A 22,421-nucleotide genomic window follows, 5' to 3' on the forward strand; every position below is an offset into this window, starting at 1 on the left:
TGCCAAGTATTCATATGTAATTAATACTACAAATGAGTACCCCTTAAAAAAACATTGCATGGAACCTAAAAGGTTGAAGCTCAAGAGAATTTTAGAGATCATTTAAGATAAACAGATCCCTTCATTTATCAGATGGAGAAAGTGAGGCCCAGAGAAGTTACCTTGTTCAAAGACAGACAAATATTAATACCGGAGTCATGTCTGGGACCAAGTCTGATTTTATTTTAATGGTCACTTCAGAATTCCATGCTGGTTCCATGATAAATATAGTACAGCATAAATGATTAAGAAAAATGCTTATTAAAATATTAAGTGACAAAGGAGAGCATGAAATTATCTCTACAATGTAATCTAAATCATGTAAAAAAAAAAAAAGGCTAAAAAGAAAAAAAAAGTCAGAATGTTAAAACTCTGGGGAAAAACTGGACAGCTACATGTAAAAGAATGGAATCAGAACACTCCCTAACACCATGCACAAAAATAAACTCAAAATGGATTAGAGACCTAAATGTAAGACCAGACACTATAAAACTCTTGGAGGAAAACATAGGAAGAAAACTCTGACATAAGTCACAGCAAGATCTTTTTTGATCCACCTCCTAGAGTAATGGAAATAAAAACAAAAATAAACAAATGGGACCTAATGAAACTTCAAAGCTTTTGCACAGCAAAGGAAACCATAAACAAGATGAAAAGACAACCCTCAGAATGGGAGAAAATATTTGCAAACGAATCAACGGACAAAGGATTAATCTCCAGAATATATAAACAGCTCATGCAGCTCAATATTAATAAAACAAACAACCCAATCCAAAAATGGGCAGAAGACCTAAACAGACATTTCTCCAAAGAAGACATACAGATGGCCAAGAAGCACATGAAAAGCTGCTCAACATCACTAATTAGAGAAATGCAAATCAAAACTACAATGAGGTATCAACTCACACCGGTTAGAATGGGCATCATCAGAAAATCTACAAACAACAAATGCTGGAGAGGATGTGGAGAAAAGGGAACACTTTTGCACTGTTGGTGGGAATGTAAATTGATACAGCCGCTATGGAGAACAGTGTGGAGGTTCCTTAAAAAACTAAAAATAGAATTACCATATGATTCAGCAATCCCACTACTGGGCATATACCCAGAGAAAACCATAATTCAAAAAGACACATGCACCCCAACGTTTATTGCAGCACTATTTACAATAGCCAGGTCATGGAAGCAACCTAAATGCCCATCGACAGACGAATGGATAAAGATGATGTTGTACATATATACAATGGGATATTACTCAGCCATAAAAAGGAACGAAATTGGGTCATTTGTAGAGACGTGGACGGATCTAGAGACTGTCATACAGAGTGAAGTAAGTCAGAAAGAGAAAAACAAATATCGTATATTAACGCATATATGTGGAACCTAGAAAAATGGTATAGAGGAACTGGTTTGAAAGGGCGGAAATAGAGACACAGATGTAGAGAACAAACGTATGGACACCAAGGGTGGAAAGCCGCAGTGGGGGTGGGGATGGTGGTGTGCTGAATTGGGCGATTGGGATTGACATGTATACACTGATGTGTGTAAAATGGATGACTAAGAACCTGCTGTATAAAAAAATAAAATAAAATTGAAAAATTCAAGAAAAACAAAACAAAACAAAAACTCTGGGCATTGATATCTGGGGTACGTAAACGCTTATATTTATGTATTTAATTTTTTTCTTTTATATATTTTCCATATTTTCTACAATGAACAACTGCTACCTATATGTCAGAATAAAAAACAAAATGGAGAGATAAACATGCCATTAAAAGCCAGCACTTGTAATTTTAACTATGGTTAATTTGCAGCATGCAAAATAGAAAACTAATTTGCTGTTAAGGATGCATTGTTAAAGTATTTCCCTGGTTAAGTAAAGCAACTGCATTGTTTGAGGGAAAATAATCAAGAGTAAATGGGGTGAAAGTATAGCCAGGTACACATACAAACTGAAGCGTTAGAAAAATATCAATAAAAGGCATTTTACTACGAATTTGTTGTTCTTTATAGAAAAACAAGCACTTAACACTAAATATAGATGAAGCAAATGGTGACCTCTGCCTTTTATCCCACCTGCCAGTATGAATTTAATAAACAGAATGTAAAATTTTAATCTCTAATTAGCAAGATTTCATGTACTTCGTTTTTTGATGTTCTCTGAATTAGAGGTAATTGAGCTTAGATGTTTTAATCACATATACAAATATCCAGAGTTCATTTGGTGCTACAATATCATATGTTATTACTGATGTACAACCTACTACACAGAATATATATATTTGCTTCTAACTTCTATGTCTGCTACATATCTGCCAGCTCCAAGAAAAGTGGCCATGAAAGAATGGTCCAATGCTTAGTTTCCCACTGCCCCCTAAATGATGTCAAATTTCATACTCATGTTTTTCTCATGCACACCCCTTCCCAATTGTGCCCATCCGCTATGACTCAGGAAATTTCCATCTTCTCTATAAGACATCCTTGACTTACAAAGTCTATAATAGTCTATTCTCCAAGCTTATATAAAAACTAACAAGTTAGATGCATACAGTTTAGTGCATAATGTTCTCTTGTGATTTCATGTATGTTAACTTTATTTTAAAGTAGATGGTAAATATCTTGGGAGCTGGTATCTAGCTTATGATTCTTTTGCATCCAGTGACCAGCAGAGGAAGGAGTGAAGATGCTCTAAGACTTTCAGTTAGAAATGAGGACCTTAGCAGATGATAAAGTCAATCCACCAAGCGACCCAGTACTATCAGTATACTCATTAAACAGCAAACAGTAAGGTGTTAAGGGAGAAGCAGAGATTACGAGAAAAGGTTTTTGCCCTTAAAAGCTTATAATCTTTTTAATGTGCAGAGGCACGTTAGTATTAGAAAACAGTAGAGCAAAGTACATAATTAAATGTATAGAAGATAAACTCTAGGAGGAGGAATGAGAATCAGTCTTACTACCATCATTATGACTGAAGTTACAGAAGTTTCCATACAGAAATAGAGCCTGAGACATGGATCTTCAGAATAAAGATTCTGAAAACTTGGTGCACAGGAGGGAACAGCATGAAAGACTCATAAAACCAGGAAAAAAATCAAGACAAGATTAGAGGGCAAGCATTAGAATTCCTGAATGATATTTTAATTGGGTAAAATTCTGTGGATCTTACTGATATAGCAGGAGAGCACAGAATTAATTTAGAAGGAAAGAAAGAACAATGTTGGGCTTTGAGTAGGAAAGTGATCTGGGGAAAGCAGAATTTAAATTAAATCAGCTACCTGAATTAAATATACTGGAGGAAAGACAGGTAGCCTAATTTAATATAGAGTAGGGAAATGGCCATCAGGAGACTTGGTTTTATGCAGGTTTGATCTGGATAGACACTATCCCTTAACTGTCTGATATGCTTCTTGTGTCCCCATTTTTTCAAATGAGACACCTAGTTTAACTCATTTTTCTAGCTTTAAAATCCATTGATGTTCCATTCTGAGATCATATCATATGATCAGGTAGAAGGCTCTTTCAGTTGTCCTGTTATAAGCCAGAACTAGGGCAATGGGGAAGATTAGCTGAATATGAAAAACTTTAAAAGAACAATCAACAGGACTTAGTGGCGGAATGGATTTGAGAAATGAGAAAACTGGAGGAACCAAAGATTATTTTATCATGTCAAACTGGGTAGTGGGATAAATGTGGTACCTCTAAGGAAGAGACATGAATTGGAAAGGAGAGCTCATTGCGCTACCTGAGCCTCTTCCTGGATGCAGGGAAGACTTAGCTTTTTCTCTGTTGCTTTATGTGTAATCTCAGAGTGTAGGTAAGTCTAAAAGTGCTGTAGTTATCAGCAAAGAATCAGAAAGGATCTCGATTTCTGGTACTTTAGTTTAAAAATCCAGCTGGTTCATTTTTATTGATGCATATTCACCCCTGTACTTTCTGTACTAAGAACCTCAAAACCACTCTTTATAACAACTTTATGCATGGACAGTTGATCTCCAAATTCAGTAAAACTCACTTGATGCTGGGGAGAAGGGTGGCAGCTGGAGGGGGAGGAGAAAGCCGGGGAGGAACATCATATTCTTCACTTCCCAGGTGACCATTGGAAAAGACCTGAAAGGAAATCAAAGGGTTAGTTTAGAATTTAACTTCTGGAGGACCTTAAAACAGTAACAGTTCTTAGACAATCTATAATTTTGAAGAGAATATATAATTTCAGTTTATTTGAACAAGTGAAATATCATCTAATTTACTTAGGAGTTAGGAGCACCATCGTGATTATTTACCACCGCCCGAAAGTAGCACCATTTTTTATGTGAAAAAATAAAATACAACCGATTCAACCTCTCTTATATTGAGAGGAGATGCTATAATTTCTATAAATCATATAGATAGCTAGGTAAATAGTAAAAGTCCCCAAACATGATCAGTGTTTATTGAAAAGCTAGCATTCTCTGTAAGGATTCAGTAAAGAAAAAAGCAGCACTGGTGCAATTCTTATTTCAATTCCTCCCAAATAAAAGTGTTCTAAATTATCTCTCTCTGGGGTTAACAGAACATTTCTAAACTTCTTGATAAAACAATGCATGAGTATAATCAGAAACGCCTTTGTTCTTTCAAGGCCGAAGCTTTAGCACTACTGGTAACTAGAGACCTGGTCTGGCTTTCAGAGTGCAAGCAATTTTAAATATAATTTTTGGTGTGTGAACAACACAAACCAAAATTGTTACCTTGCTCATAAGGTACCATAGAGAGCCAGTGTTTACTCAGAATTCAGAAATTCTGGTTTCCAGATTGCTCAGTTACATATGGGAACTGTCTAACAACTGCTCTTAACTAATCCAACAACTTGAAATGAAAGCAACTTAAAAGAAAAAAAGAGTAACTTTGCAAAGACAGATTAAACATATTTTAAGACCTTTAATCATTAGGGTTTTATGATGAAGCTCTTTCCCAAACTCTTTACTAGTTCATATTTAAGAGGTGTAGGCTGATTTGTGGCAAAAAGGATGTGATGTAACTTGAATAGTTCTAGGTAACCCAATCAATGACCTACCAATTCTTTTTTCACCCCTCAGTTCTAAAGTGGTGTTGAAGCTTTAGAGTGCAAAATGGAAAAGGCCATACCCTTCCCTAGCAACTTAAGAAAAGGAACATGTTTAAAGAATCCATTTGAAATATATCAGTGTTTGCAATTTAAAGCTACAAAATATAAATTTTATAGCATTAAAGTATCACTCTAAAAACAAGTCCTGTGCTATAGCTTTGATTCCTCATTAGATTCAATATACTAGAGATACACTATGACAAAAATATCTCTTTGGGTTTCTGACTATGGACCGAATAACAGAACAAGGCAGAGTTTTTTCAATTTTGCTAGAGAAAAGAAATGTCTCAGTAGATATTAATTATTGTACAGTTCAATGAAAACCCCTAACATAAAAAAATCCCTTTTAACCAACAAATACATGTGTCAAATCACAAGTGCTCATTGTATAATGGGCATATAAAGTCATCCTTAATTTGAGTCCTGTGCAATTGTTGCCAGAATGGATACAATGTATGATCTCTGCAATCCAATCTCCTTGATGTTTCTGTCATAAACACATTTAAAATTCATTCTGGGAAATGTAATATGGATTTATATGCAATTATTTGTTTTAATAGGAGCAAGTATCTAATGCACTGTTGATACCGAGTAAAATTTCAGCAATTATAAAATAAAAGGGAGCTATGGGAATAACAATTTCTGTTGTATTAGTTCTACATGAATCTTTTTCAGGACAAAGACTCTGATTTCCTCATTTTATAGGACATTCCTTCAATGCTTTACACACAGTAGGGCTCAAATGAACATTGACTGCTGACTGACTTACATTACACTACATATGTGCATACATACATGTTTGTAAAGGACCTAAAAATGCAGGTACTAAAATGACGTTCATGTTTCTGTTCATCTAAAGCGACTGGATGACAAGATTTACGATTATTTCATTCTGAACTCCATGTTCCCACCTGCATCCGTTTCATTAGACAAAATCATTTTATCTAAAACTACTTTAGAGACTGCAGTAAGTCACAATTTTTTGAGCCAAAAATAAATATTTTACGTCCTCTGGAAATCTGCAAAGCCTTTTGCAAATAGGAGAAAACAGTAGTTCCTCAAATGTGTAGATTGATAGTATCAACTGAAGCAGTTCACACTGAAATCTCACTGATTCAGGCCTTCTTAAACTCTCAACTAAGGAAACATCTTTTTCTTCTGCCTTCCTAGTTCACTGTTGCAAATTTACCACAATTCCATTGGACATGCTACCAAGTTAAAGATAACTTGGTATAGAATATGAGACACTCCACTCCGTAACTGCTTTCAATTTATATTGCCATAGTTTTACCTACTGTACTTACTCTCTCTGTATGCCCTAGAGTCTGTCCAAAATTGACTTCCTGCACTGTGCTTACCTTCCCACCTCCATGCTATTCCTTTCTGTCATGTCTACAACACCACCACCTACTGATTTTTTTTTTTTTTTTTTTAGCGGTACGCGGGCCTCTCACTGTTGTGGCCTCTCCCGTTGTGGAGCACAGGCTCCGGACACGCAGGCTCAGCGGCCATGGCTCACGGGCCCAGCCGCTCCACGGCATGTGGGATCTTCCCGAACCGGGGCACGAACCCATGTCCCCTGCATCGGCAGGCGGACTCTCAACTGCTGCGCCACTAAGGAAGCCCTACCTACTGATCTTTTAATGTCTACAGATCTGTCTTGCACGAAGCTTTCTTTATTCCTTCTTTTACCCTGCATCTCAGTTGGAATGTTTCTCCCCCTAGGGCATCCCACATTATATATTCTGGATGCTTCGCCTATGCCTCATCCCTTAATTATATACCTGTCTCATCCTCACTAGACTGTGCTTGATTCATTTTGTATTCGCCACAGTGTCTTGAACATCCTACTCGTTTAACTGAAAGAGGCTGAACGAATAAGAATACATTAAGGGGAATTTATACTACCTGTGGAAGAAGTATAATCTGAGTTATCACAAAATTTATTATAAACTCTAGGTTACTCTAGGTTACCCTGTATTAATATTTTTCACATGCCTCAAGATAACATTTCATCCTAATTTTTAAGTTTGAAATATCTTCCTATGATTCAGATATTGTCTAAAATTTAATGTTAAAGCATTTGGGACCCTTGAGATGTAGGGAAAACAAACACAATTGTGATAATCTTAGCACAATTAAGAAAAACCTTTTTAATTACAAAACCCCAAACAAAACCCCCTTCCCCCATCCCACACATGTAAGAGCACACATACACTACACCAAAAATATCACTGTAATTTATCCTTCAGAAACATTAGATTAAAAATGAAACCTGTGTACACAGAGGACTTATTTTCTGAAAGACAGCACCTGAGATTCACAGATAAGTTTAAGTTCATTCTTATAAACATGTGCCTCTCCACCAAAATAGCAAAAGCCACAATCTCAAAAAGAGGAATCATTCTATGTGTTTATCTAGCAACATCTTCAACAGATTATTGTACACAAGGTCATTTTAGAATAATGTCACTTGAAGTAACATAAGTCAGAGATCGTTTTTATCACATAGGAAACAGTAGCATTCTTAATCTTTTAAGAGGAACAAATAAAGATAGTTGGACACAGTGTTAGTATCTAGATATAAGGAGATACATTTCAAGTCTCCAATGATATTTTAAAACATTTTCGTGCAATAAAATAATTAAAACAAACCAACAACAATAACTAAATATCTAGCCAACAAAGTATTAAGTAAGGAACAGGTTTATAATGTGGCTAGAATCTGAGGGAATGGAAACAGTCCTATAGGAAAGAAATCTCTTACCAATAAAATAAAACAAGGTAAATAAACCTAACAACTCTTAGCTTTCAGGTTCATGTTAAAAAGTAAAGTATTAATTTAGTTAACTTGATTATGCTAGGTGGGAGGGAGAAGAGAAATGGGAGTAAATTAAAGTCACAGAATTCTTACACTTCATTTTAATTATGAATTAGAGGGCTTTTTTCCTTAGAGCTCTTTACAGTTAGCAAATAGAGTAATTAGAATTTAATTTATCCTTGCTTCCCTTACCATTTATCTAGGAAAGATGCAAATAAAAAGGGCAAATGGTTCTAATGGATGATGGGAACTGGCACACTGACATAGGACACACAACAAAGGGCAGCAAGTCCTCACTCTATAGAATGTTTAGTTTCATGAATTCCCCTTATGGTGTTACATATGTACACTTAATGTTAAACTTTTAGTACTCATCTAAGTTTTCTTATCTTTAAAATGGGCAGATGATATTTAATTTGAGATATTTCCTTTAATGAAAACTAGTCTGAACGATAGTTGTTACTCTTTGACACAGAAATGTATTTGCTTACATTTGGAGAGACTGACGGGTTATGTGAAGATAACACATCAGCCTCCAAGTATCTAAATCCCTATACCCTTTATTCGCATGATAACATTTTTAAAAAAAAATTTTTAAAGACTGAACACTAGGTATGGAGGGTGAGAATATATTGTAACACTTACCATTTTCATTAATATACAAGTCTTTTTAAATCAAATTCATTTCCCCTTCTTCTTCAACCCTTCTCCCTTGTTTCCCCCTTATTGTGAATATGTGATCTATCTATAGAAAATGACTACTTCTCTAAAAGTAAAAAATCCTATTTTAAACAAGAAAGTTACATTTTACCTTTGGCTGAAGGTGAGTGCTGGAAAAATACATTAAAAAAACTGTCTACACTCCTAGTGTACCATAGACATCTTCTTCCTCCAAGTCCTTTCCTGCCCTACCCCTGCCCACCTCCAACCCCAGCATGCATATACTCTTTCCCCCTCTGTCATCAACCTAACTGTAATAACTCAGCAACCCAGTTATTGAGTGTTTGCTGAGAATTCATTAGCCACTATGCTAAATAAAAGCAGAGAGGAAGGGGAGAAAGAGATAATGATTTTGGTTTTAAATTAAAAGAAAATAAGGACAACTATTTTAAATGAAAATGAACTGTTACAACTTATACTAAGACTCCACATCTAGTTTGGTTTTATTCCATAACCAAGGGATATGGGGGCTTAGATATTTGGAGGGTAACTATTCTCCTAGAAAGTAGGTCCTATTATTATTTCATTTCATAAAGTAAGGGAAATAAGTGGAATTGGGGGCATAGATGTAGTAAGTTGCTTGCATCCACAAAGCCAGTGAATTCTAGAGCAGGAAGTAAAACTCAGGTCTGATTCCAGAGCCTGGTGGATCTATGTTGATCAGATTTTTAGTTTTGTTAAAATGCAGCTATCAGGTTTGCCTTATCATTTTTACTTCTGCCTAAAGGAGTTGAACAGTTCCTCTTCTATAAAAACATTTTGTTAGATTTGAAAGGGGAGAGGACATTGGGATTCTGGTTATCCTGAACACTAGGAGAGTCTTGTATGTAGAAAGTGCTTACAAATACGTAATTAAATCAATCTGGATTGAGGAACTACAGAGACGTAAGTTAAGAAACAAACTCCAGGGCTTCCCTGCTGGCGCAGTGGTTGAAAGTCCACCTGCCAATGCAGGGGACACGGGTTCGTGCCCCGGTCGGGGAAGCTCCCACATGCCGCGGAGCGGCTAGGCCCGTGAGCCATGGCCGCTGAGCCTGCGCGTCCGGAGCCTGTGCTCCACAACGGGAGAGGCCACAACAGTGAGAGGCCCGCGTACCGCCAAAAAAAAAAAAAAAAGAAAGAAAGAAAGAAACTCCAACCCAGGATCATGCAGAGACTGAGAATTACAGGATCCTAGATGGACGCAGTTTTCCATCGGTTGAAGCTAGCCTCTAAGTCTCCCAACAGTGAAATAAGAGGAATTGGGCTTTTTCTACTTTATGTCAGTTGTGATATACCTTGTGGTCTACTGAAGTAGACCTTCAAAAGATAATAAAAGAGGAGAATAAGGGGAGACATGGTCTGTTTTATAGCATTTAATACATTATGTATGAATCCTTCTTTATAATCTGCCTTAAAAGTCAAACAACTATACTGAAATGAGAAATATTAGATGTCTAATTTTGGTAAAAATGTTAATCTAGTTGTAACTTGAAATTAACTTTGAGAATATAATCATTGCAATGCTAATACACACAACATATGAGATTAGACCTTCATGAATTTTAATGAGCCTAACTTAGATAGAGTTAAACAAATTCAGCTTTCAATAAGACATAAATTTTGTACTTTACTCAATGTTCTCTGGGATATTAACATGTATCAATGATCAAGACATGAAAGTTCACATAGAAAACATGTAAAGGAATCTTTATAACTTAAATCACTACTAATACTAATAACTTATATTATAGTTAATATAATAAAAATAAAATTTCATACCTATAACCTAAGAAATTATAACCCCAATTTAAAACAACCACCATCCATACAAAAGTTAATAGCCTGTATTCTAGGGCTTAGAAGGGCAGGTTTATTTAGTGCTAAGACTGTATAACATATTATCTAAGAAGAACCCTGAAACAAGAGGTCTTCAGTGAATTACCCAAGATAATTATTATATTTTAAGTATTTCTAAGTCCATTCAGGAAATAAATTGTAATATGTTGCTAAGATATAACCATTCATGTCGGAGCTCTTCTGAACACTCTCCTTAAGGCAAGTGTGATCATGTATGAATGAAAAGTAATAGAGACTAAAGGGAAGAAAAAATCACTGGAAAAAAAAAAGGCAGGTCCTTCTGATCAAGATTCTAAGTTGTAGAAACATACTTTTGAAGATAAGCTCTCCATTTTCAGAGAACATTATAAAAATGCTTTTATAAGTGCCTTCTCCTCCATTTACATCACCTTTGCATGACCTTGAAGAAAACCTTTACAGATCTTCATATTTATAATAGATGAAAGCCTGCAGGTACCAACAAGACACTAACAAAGAGTTACGGCAAACCACCACGACTCTTCCCCTGTGTTTTGAATGCCTGAGTAGACAATTTTGACTCTTGCTATCCTGGCTACCCTAGAATATCACGAATAATTAAATCTTATACAGAGTTTTCCTTCACACATGTGCACGCATGTGTGTACACACATACAGGAATTTAGTACATTAGTCATTCTTCACAGTTCTTTGTTTCTTGATTAACTCACCAACTACGAACTATTATTTTGAAGGAATAGTCTACTCCCCTAAAATAACAACTTAAGATCAAGAGAGATGGGAACACTTAAATATTACAGTCTTCAAAAGAGGCAAAGCCTCCTTCAGCTGAAGGAAGATGGTGACGATCTGATCTGAGTCAAAAATATCGTGGACACAAATACCAGAAAACATTACAGAACAGCTCTGCCAGGGGCCCACTGAGGGTTCGAAACTCAATGATTTCTGCTGCTGCCTCTTAGGTTCCCTGTATGCTTAAATTCTTTTCTGTACATATAAATGACAGTGGTAATATCCTTCATGTTAGAACTCAACATGTGTGACACTTTCAGTTTTATAGAGAAAGACCTTGCTTTCCAACAATGAACTGGACCTGGTATTTTTATGTATGTGAGAAGTTCATTCTACCTGGCTGCCTAAGGTGTGCTGTCCCAGGCAACAATAACTCCAATGACTGATTGATGATATGCTATAACCATACAACTTTCTTTTCAAATTAGATAGAAGTAGGAGAGTTAAATAAAAAAAGACTGCTGATTCTCCCATTGACAACATTAATAGGAAAAAAATTTGCAGATAAAATAAGGGAAGGTGAACTAAATCTCTGGCAAATTGTCTGGTGTCTTCATATGAAAATTAAATCATTACTTAGAGCCTTCTTCCTGACTTCTGTTAGGTTCAAGTTTTAATGAGCTTCTGATTATTTACAATTTGCAGATAATTAAAGACCTGCAGGGAAGTGTCACACTAGGCGAAAAAAACACCACTCAACCTTTTATACTACCTCTTATCAGAAGACTATAAGCAGATTATTTAGCTTCAGCTTTGAGTATTTCTTACCTTGGCTCCTTCTAAAGGCAAATCATGGCGTCTGTGTTTCCGCATAAGCACTGGGTCAGAGCCCATTCTACTGTGCCTTCCATTTACATTTGAACTCGCTGTGATTCCAGGCTTTGGAGAGGCATCCCCTAGGAGGCGACATCCCACTGACTGATTAGTCCCAAGCACATCCCGAGGACACCAGGCTTCCAGAGGCATCGGCTGGTCTCTGGAAGGCGCACTTTCCATGTGAAGGAAGTGACGACTCATTCTATTGTCAGGGGGGATTGGGGGAGGTCTCTCAGGTGGAGGAGGAGGAGGGTCTCTTAAGGGAGGTGGTGGTGCTGGGAGTGGTTTGTCTTGTTTTCTCACCATGCAAGGAGAAGACTAAAGAAACACAAGAGGAAAAACATTAAAAGAGGTTCCATGCACTGAAATGACTTCCAGACTAGTATACTATTGCTTTTGTTTTCTAAGTCATAGTAGGGCTTTATTAGATTCCTGTGCCATCTTTTAATGAGTTTATTTTATCACCAACTAATGAAAGTTTAAAATATTAATGAAAAACTCAAATATATTAAGATTTCTTTGTAGAAAATGAATACGTAAACTCAAGTGTTAGGATTATAAGGACTACAGGGAAACGTAGCAGAATATCAAAATTATATGGTGATTTTGACTGGTTGACATTAAAATAATAATGTCATTAATTATTTTATTTGCACGTTTCTGTGATTTAGGAGAAACAGCAGAAACCATCAAAGTTGTTGTTGTTTTACTTTTTAAAAGAGCACCTTGATTTGTAATATCTTTGGAAGACTGAAAATGTTGGTTTTGTTATTTTTGTGTTCACCTCTATAATACAGAGCAAGTGACAAGGGGGAAATGTGCTCCGGTTCTTTAATAGTTATTACCAGAATAGTGAAAATTCACAAATAATAGAGCAGCATTATTTACAGACCTTACTTGAGTTTTATGGATCTTAAAAAAAAAAAAATCAGTCTGATTCTTATGTGGAAATACGAAGGTATAAGCTCCTGAACTGAATCTATGTGACTTTCACAGTTTTTATTTTCATTTACATAGTTCATCTGATGAATGATTTGTCCTTTTATTGTTTGAAAATATTAGCAAAAAAATGTGTGTTTACATAATTCTGACTAAATAACATCCTAAAAAGTCTTAATATGATCTTAAAACCATGTTAATTATAATGTAGAAAAGTCTAATACTATTAAAATACTGTGCTTCCAAATAGTTTTAGACCGTAACACATATTACCGAATGGGATTAATATTTAAAATCTTATATTTAATAAAGCAAAATATTCCCTTTTCAAATTTGGAAAAAAATCTGCACAGAACTAAAACTGTGGGCTTAGATGTACAGATAGAATTATGCCTTTAATATTAAACAGTAATGCAATTAGTTTGCAAATACTGTAATTCTTTGTAATTAATTCCTTCAGGTATAAAAGGTACATATAATTCCCTCTTCTGAGTCACCCTGAACCTCGGATGATAATCTATCACATCTTAAGCCCTATGCAAATATACGCTCATCACATTTTTCTTGTCAAGACACTATGAAAATGAGTGTAAAATATCATTTAATAAGAGCATGCAATTTATTTTAATACATGTAATGACCTTTTAAATCCATTTTACAGAGTAACTATACTTACTCTGCTGTTTATTTTAGCAAATCAGGGGGCTGTTACAGACATGTGCCCTCTCTGAATACTTATGTAACTTTTACAGCAATAAAGCAAGGAATATGATAGTGGACTCACTATAAACAAAATGAGAGACCCATCAAAGTTGTTCATAAACAAGAGCATAAGAAATATGAGTAACGGAATTTTAAAAACCTGAGCAATCAATAATCATCACATAAAATTATTATCTATGTTTCTAATAAAATTGATTTACCTTTGGTGAACCAGTTGGGCTGCCACAGGGAGACCGAACTACGCCTTTCTGAATTAGATCCAGGCGAGGAGGCACTGGTGGCAGGCTTAAATGTGGGATCTGGAGAGGGTCTGGATGTGGCTTTCTTCGCTGTGCAAGGGGAGAGGATCCCGGTGATGTGACTGGGGAATTCTGCCTGTCAGTGCACTAGAATATAAGAAGAGAATGATGTTTATTTGAGGTGTAAAGTACATACCTTTCAGTTCTTAAGACATTTGGTTTTGAGAATGTATCTGCCATTGCACATCTGTTAAAATAAACTCACTTAGTTTACTCTGATTAATAGATGGAAGGAGCTCACATTGTCCCTCAAGAGCAGTATTATGTAAAGAATAAGTGGATTAGTTTCTCCTACATATTGTAGAAAGGGTCTAGGAAAAAAACAGCAAAAGGGTAGTTTAAAAACAATCAAGGGCTTCCCTGGTGACGCAGTGGTTGAGAGTCCGCCTGCCGATGCAGGGGACAGGGGTTCGTGCCCCGGTCCGGGAGGATCCCACATGCCGCGGAGCGGCTGGGCCCCTGAGCCATGGCCGCTGAGCCTGCGTGTCCAGAGCCTGTGCTCCGCACGGGAGAGGCCACAACAGTGAGAGGCCCGCGTACCACAAAAACAACAACAACAACAACAACAACAAACCAATCAAATGCAGGCATTCTTCTAGAAACCTGTCTACATTTTATGAGAAACATGCAATGCAGTAACGCACATTGCTCTTGGTTATCTGTATTATAGAATTTTCTTAGGTCTTTGGGTTTATAGTACATTCTAGAACTTAGAAATCATTTTGTTTCGTATAAAATATGTATCCAGTGCATAATCTACTTTCCTATAAACCAATTAAATCAGACAAGGATTTTTTAAAATTTGTGTATTTAAAATAAACAGGTTTAAGACCAGATATTTTCCCCCAAGCCTTCACATGGAAAATAAATCCTCAGGTTAAATGTTCTTCTTTAAAAACAATTAAATCTAGGAAAGTCTGTACTTCTAAAACTCTGATAGATTTCTATGCTATTACAGGGTTTCCATGTTATCTGGTAGATAAAAGAGCACCAAAAAGCCATCAACAAGTACTTTGATTTGTACGTATGTGTGTAACCCTTTCTGTTTCAGAAGTGTGTGTGTGTGTGTGTGTGTGTGTGTGTGTGTTTGACATAACCTGATTCCTATTTGATATAAAAGCCATCCTAATTAACCAGATAGCCTCACTAGGATAACAATATTCTGTTCTGGAATATCAAGCAGTTTCCTTCTCAAGGCTAAGTTACTACCTACCTCTTTGGAGACCTAGGCTTAATTTTTATACCTACTACATTAATCTAGCATGCTTTGATATTCATCTATTTCCTAGTGCTAGTATTTATAAGGAGTTTTAAGCTTGTTTTTTAGCCATTTCCCCCTAACATTACTTACCTTTGTAAGAGTAGTCAATGTCAACTGACAATTTAATTTCAATTCTAGCAATAGTGAGAAAGATTTAGCCATTCTGTCCTTAACTGAGATGTGATAATAAATTTGTGTTCATGTCCACACTTAGTTACATCATGGAAGGTCTTTTTTTTTCTAATTTACTAAAATTGTGGTTTGTCTGATGTTTTTCTCATGATTAGACTAGCACTGTGTGTTTTTGGAAGGAAGGCCATGTTGGTAAAGTAACACTTTAACCACATCACATCAAGGGTCTACACTATCAATGGGATTCATCACTGTTGATGTTGACCTTGATTACCTGGCTGAGGTATTGACTGTCAAGGCTTCTACACTACAAAGCTACTTACTTTTTCTCCCATTTTCCTTACTGTACTCTTTGCCAGGAAGTTACCATGTGCAGCCCACACTGAAGGAGTGGGGACTTATGCTTCCCCTGGTAAAGGCTTTTTAAAAATAAATTTGAGTGTCTAAGCAGAAGCTTCTAGACCATACCTCAGGTATACTGGAATACTGCCATGACATTGCTAGACTGTCAATTCTTTGTCTCTCTCGATAGATGCCAAATAACTTAAAATAGGTCAATAAATTCAGATGCACTTTCACATGTAAATTTTAAGACCCCTTTCTTATTAATTTCATGATTCTTTTTTATATCTCTTACCTACTTAATTGAAGGGGAAAAAGCAGAAACTGTAGAGTCATAAGCTGATTTTCATGCAGCCAGTATTCTTAATAAAATAACATGACTTTTACCCCAAAAGTCATGGAGCCTCACGTGGTCATGAATTTGAACCTTACGGAGTAATACCAATCCAAAAATGATCACAGACAGAATAGAAAAAACTCCTCATGTCAAACTAAGTGCATCACAGTTCGTAGCAGTCAGATCAGGAGATGTCACAGGACATCTAATTCTCCAAATTCCCATTAAGGGTAAGTTACTTTCTCTGAGAACTAGAAAAAATGTTACCTGATAAAAATCCTTTATTGATCTGGTTATTATTCTTTACAAAAAAAGACTCAAGAAGCAAAGCTATCCACATGGTTCCTATCCTGTAAAGAAATAATTTTTACATAGATATACAGAGAATACATAGCACTTCATTGTTTCAGTTACTTGCAGAGAAATTTTTCACTGCTTGTTGCATTTACTGCAAAGACCTATGCTCCTCCAAGCACTTTTCTTCCACAACTACCTGCCTGCTTCCCTAATTACCTGGAATAGGAAGGAGAATCCTGACAGATCCAGCAGCCCACCATCATCATTAGAACTTGACTTCTGGTTTAACTACTGATTTAATATTTAAGCAGTTACCATATTCCTAGTGTGTTTAAATAATGGGATGGACTTGATTTGAAGTGGGTGAACTGTTAAGATATTGAAAGGGTATATTGAAAATCTTTGGACAGACATCCAAACCACTGTGTGTGCTGCAGAAGTAACCCTGAACTTCTAGTTACCTCCAGACAAGCATACTCTCTACAGCTTTGTGAATGTAATCTGAAGCAGAACTTGCTTAAGAAAATTCATAATCGGCCTGCCAATGCAGGGGACACGGGTTCGAGCCCCGGTCCGGGAAGATCCCACATGCCACAGAGCTATAAGCCCATGAGCCACAACTACTGAGCCTGCGCTGTAGAGCCCGCGAGCCACAACTACTGAAGCCCGTGCGCCTAGAGCCCGTGCTCCGAAACAAGAGAAGCCACCGCAATGAGAAGCCTGCGCACCGCAACAGAGTAGCCCTGCTCGCCGCAACTAGAGAAAGCCCACGTGCAGCAACAAAGACCCAATGCAGCCAAAAATAAAATAAATAAAAAATATTTAAAAAAGAACAATTCATATTGCATTCTCAAGGTGATTTTATACTATCCTCCCGAAAGACTAATTCATTTTGAAGCATTACAGTAACTGTAAGTTGGCTTAGTCAGAAGGATTTTATGGAGAATAGGTGAAGAGTATGTGAAGAAACAAAAAATATTTTATCTTTATTATGTGGTCTAAATTCACCATAGCTTATTCATTTTCCAGAGTTCTCCTAAATTATAGTAAAATCCCCATGTAAGAGTAGATAATTTAACAGTGCCCTTTAGATAATAATGCATTTTTCTTTGCTGAAGCCTTTTTGTTGTCTCTCTGAACAATTCTGCAACTAGAATATTGAAACTTTGCATTAACTTTCATTGCTGGTAAAATGCAAATGCTAACTGTGAACATTTGTAAACATTTTTAGTAGATGGTCACAGTAAAGGTCACTTTTAATTTATTTGAGTAATCACCAATTATATTTTCTTCCCTTCCTATTTGAAAGTCTAAGGAGAAGAGAAGTCTCACACAATGCTTCACATGCCCACTCATGTTATGTTCTTTGTCCCATTATCTACCATATTCTTTTATTTACCCCTCATTGATTTGAAAGAGCTCTTTATATATTATGATAGTGAACCCCTATCTTTTTCATTTGTGGGGAATAATTTTTTCTCAGTTTGTCTTCACTACTGCTCTTCTGGTTTTAATCTTCTAGAGAATAAATACAATTAATTAGTATAATAAAAAGGCATATTAATCAAGGGATTCTTAAAAGGATCATACGCTTTTTGCCACTGCATTACATGAAATCCTTTCTTTGTCACTCCTTCATCTCTGTCTGTCCACTCTATTAGATTAGGACAAGGAAATGGAAAGCTAAGAAAAGATTACCTAGGAAAGCATAGGAAGCAGAAACTAGGATGTGGACACAGAATTAACTTTACAGAATTTATTGCACAATATAAAGAAAATCATTTATATAGAGGTAACTGCAAGAACTGGGAAGGATGGAATCATAGTTTCAAGTTATAGGATAGCTGATTTGAATAATTCCTTTATCTCGATTTTAGGTAATTCTCACTTTTTTCTAGTATTACACTTGCTCTCAGAACTTCAGAATATATGATCTTTTTTCGTTTCCGCACCTTTCAAAATACAAAAGCTGGGCGCCTTGATTCCTGCCTGTATTATCATCACACCAGCTTATCTGTCTAACTAACAATTTCTCTTAACTTCTTTAATGCTGGTTGTTGATAAGTAAGTTCAACAGGCTGAAATCCTGGTGCTCTAGAAATTTAAAGACCACATTTGATTCTTTTATGTCTACATATTCACCAATTTTTCCAAACCCTTTGCTTCATGAAACGAATAAATGCTATTCTTTATTTTTTCTGACAAAATTTACCGAATTCTTTAGCACTTAGAATAGGAGGCGAATGACTACCATAAGGAATAGAGAAATCTGAATTTGCAATTTTAACAGAAAATCCTGAGAGAAAAGGCCCAAGAAGTAAGTAGTCAAAAGCTCATCTCAGCATGCTCCGCAATTACCAATAATAATCAGGGACTCATTCTATTTTAGTCACTCTTCATTTTATCCATACCTTTTAAAGAGCGATTTTATAACAGCCTTAATAGGATCCATTATTATGGAAATGGAAAAACATTTGGTAAGAAACTTCAAACCCTGCCAGGCTATTATTAAAAACAGGACAAGAGAAAACCTCTCCAATTACTAATAAGATGAGAGTTCTGACAATCCCAGAGATAATCAAAGTCAATTTTATAATATTTCTAAGAAGATTTTTACTTAATGAATTTTCATATCTGAACAAGGTAGATACATGTATTATAAGGATGATGAAAAGGACGACATTTCTCTAAATGCGTGAAAATTAATGAAGGACGTCGATAAAACTTTTATCACATAAAATATATTCTAAGTAAAACATTCTAATAAAATAGAATTAAAATAAAATATTCTAATATTTTCCTGCTACTAACTATCCTCTTGGTTCTTCTTCTGCTCATATCCATTTGTGAACCTAACAAAATCAAAAGACTTTAAAATAATAGCCTATGCAGAATATTATTCAGAAGGTATCCATTACAGAGCCATTTACATGTACACATGTTCATGTGTAATTTGTAATATAAGTATAAATGATTTATGTTGTCTATTTTGGAGTACTGTACCATTGTTCCCTTTTAGATAACAAATGCTTATATGAGGAACATGGTGTAAGAGTAGTACAATCATTTCATACTTATCCACAGTCACACTTCAAGAAGTCTCAATATGTAGGAATTTAGGGAGAAACTTGGAGTGAAAAAGAAAAGTTCTCCCAACTTAACCTACAGATTGAATGCAATCCTAATTAAAATCCCAGCAAGTTATTTTTTAGATATGGTCAAACTGATTCTAAAGTTTAGATGGAGACAAAAGACCCAGAATAGCCAAAAGGATAGTTAAGGAGAAGAACAAAGTTGGAAGACGGACACTACTTGACTTCAAGACCTACTATAAAGCTACACTAATCAAGATTCTGTGGTTTTGGCAGAAGAATAGACATATAATACATCAATGGAACAGAAATAGATCCCCCAAAATATAGTCAACTGATCTTTTGACAAAGGAGCAAAGGTACACAATGTAGTAAAGACAGTCTTCTCAACAAATGGTGCTGAAGAACTGGACATCCACATGCAAAAAAAAAAAAATCTAGACACAGACGTTATACCCTTGACAAAATTAACTCAAAATGGACCACAAACCTAAATGTAAAATGCAAAATTATAAAACGCCTAGAAGATAATATAGGAGAAATCTAAAAAGTGACCACCAAATACAATGTCTTCTAGATACAACACCAAAGGTGCCATCCATGAAAGAAATACTGGGCAAGCTGGACATCATTAAAATGAGAAATTTCTGGTCTGTGAAAGAAACTATCAAGAGAATAACAAAAATACAAGCCACAGACTAGAAGAAAATCTTTGGAAAATACACATATGAGAAAGAATTGTTCTCTAAAATATAAAAAGAACTCTTAAAATTCAACAATAAGAAAACTAACAATCAGATTTTAAAATGAGCCGAAGACCTTATCAGATACCTCACTAAAGATATACAGATGGAAAATCAATATATGAAAAGATGCTGCATATCATGTGTCATCAAGAAAATGTAAATTAAAACGAGATACCGGGCTTCCCTGGTGGCGCGGTGGTTGGGAGTCCGCCTGCCGGTGCAGGGGACGTGGGTTCGTGCCCCGGTCTGGGAGGATCCCGCGTGCCGCGGGGCGGCTGGGCCCGTGGGCCATGGCCGCTGGGCCTGCGCGTCCGGAGCCTGTGCTCCGCAATGGGAGAGGCCACGGTAGTGAGAGGCCCGCGTACCGCAAAAAAAAAAAAAAAAAAAAACGAGATACCATTATACACCTTTTTGAATGGCCAAAATCCAGATCACTGACAACATCAAATGCTAATGAGGATGTGGAACAACAGAAACTCTTATTCATTGCTGGTGGGAATGCAAAATGCTACTGCCACTCTGGAAGAGTTTGGTAGTTTCTTACAAAACTAAACATACTCTTAACATACAATACAGCAATCATGCTCTTTGGTGTTTACCTAAAGGAGCTGAAAACTTATGTTCACACAAAAAACTGCATACAGATGTTTATAACTGTTTTATTCACAACTGCCGAAACTCGTAAGCAACCAAGATGTCCTTCAGTAGGTGAATGGATAATAAATAAACTGTGGCACATCCAGACAATGGAATATTATTAGTGCTAAAAAGAAATGAGTTATCAAGTCAAGAGAAAACATGGAGGAACCTGAATGCATATTCCTAAATGAAAGAAGCCAATCTTAGAAGGCTGCATACTGTATGATTCCAACTATAGGACATTCTGGAAAAGGCAAAACTACGGAGAGAGTAAAAAGATCAATGGCTGCTGGGGGTTTTGGTGGGGGAGATGAATAATGAATAGGCAGAACACAGAGGATGTTTAGGGCGGTGAAAATACTCTGCATGATACTATACATGTCACTATACATTTGTGCAAACCCACGAATGTACCACACCAAAAGTGAACCCTACCGTAAACTATGGACTTTAGACAATAATGATGTGTCAATGTAGGTTCATCAATTACGACAAATGTATCAGTCTGGTGGGGGATGTTGATGGTGGGGAGGCTACACGTTGTGGAGGCAGGGGGTGCATGAGAAATCTCTGTACATCCCCCTCAGTTTTTTCTGTGAACCTAAAACTGCTCTAACAGTCCTAGAAAACAAAACCAAAAAACCAACCAACCAAAAATAAAAAAAGAAAAGTCATCTCGATGGAAAAATTCTGCTGTATTTCTCCCTCTAGGAACAGTAACAAGGAATAAGCACCTTGCTAGCTTACTAAGAATATGGATATTAACTTTGTGTGTAAAATGAGGTTCATTATTTTAAATTATTATTATTGTTGACATTCCACTAATAACTTTGGTAAACTTTTTAGATACTACAAATTCAAAGCAATGAAGAGAAGGAAAATGGTTAGAAACTTACATACGGAGTAAGAGCTGACTGGAGTAAGAGCTCTCTTTGAGGTTTGACAGGGAGGTGATCGATAAAACTGCAATAGGGTCTACTTTAAAGAACTGCAAACAGCCTCGCAAGTGGAATAACCCCAAGGGCCCTCTTCATTAAAATGTTAAACATTATTAGCTACATAGAGCTATACTGCTTTTCCCTGAAGTACCTTTTATAAGAGGGACATAATCTCCTAGCCTGTGACCAGCCTCTATAAACCCTGAAATTTCTTTTGAAGTTTCATATTTTACTTTAAACATTTATATGAGTTTTGCATTCTAATCCAAATATATATGTGATTTTAATTCAAAGTTATGTTTCCCCTGTCTGCATGCAACCTCCCCTTAAATTTTTTTTTTTTTTTTTTGGCGGTACGCGGGCCTCTCACTGTTGTGGTCTCTCCCGTTGCGGAGCACAGGCTCCGGACACGCAGGCTCAGTGGCCATGGCTCATGGGCCCAGCCGCTCCGCGGCATGGGGGATCCTCCCGGACCGGGGCACGAACCCGTCTCCCCTGCATCGGCAGGCGGACTCTCAACCACTGAGCCACCAGGGAAGCCCTGCCCTTAAATCTTTTAGCAAAACGTAAAC

General features: G+C 36.4%; 1 protein-coding gene across 2 annotated transcripts in view; it reads right to left on the minus strand.

Annotated features, from left to right (window-relative positions):
- The window catches only part of CBLB (Cbl proto-oncogene B), a 215,070-nt gene that overhangs the window by 46,118 nt on the left and 146,531 nt on the right, over positions 1-22,421 (minus strand). For both annotated transcript variants that reach the window (XR_003432332.1, XM_027104030.1), the window contains exons 11-13: positions 13,967-14,152; positions 12,057-12,422; positions 4,049-4,143 (exon numbers count right to left, since the gene is read on the minus strand). Coding sequence is in view for 1 of the 2 variants with exons in the window: in XM_027104030.1 (XP_026959831.1) it covers positions 4,049-4,143; positions 12,057-12,422; positions 13,967-14,152 (647 nt within the window). In the remaining variant the exon portion in view is untranslated. The remainder of the gene's footprint in view (positions 1-4,048; positions 4,144-12,056; positions 12,423-13,966; positions 14,153-22,421) is intronic.

Source organism: Aethalodelphis obliquidens, unplaced genomic scaffold (genome assembly GCF_003676395.1).
Source record: "Aethalodelphis obliquidens isolate GAN/ISIS:26980383/991018 unplaced genomic scaffold, ASM367639v1 scaffold1, whole genome shotgun sequence".
Lineage (NCBI taxonomy): Eukaryota > Metazoa > Chordata > Mammalia > Artiodactyla > Delphinidae > Aethalodelphis > Aethalodelphis obliquidens.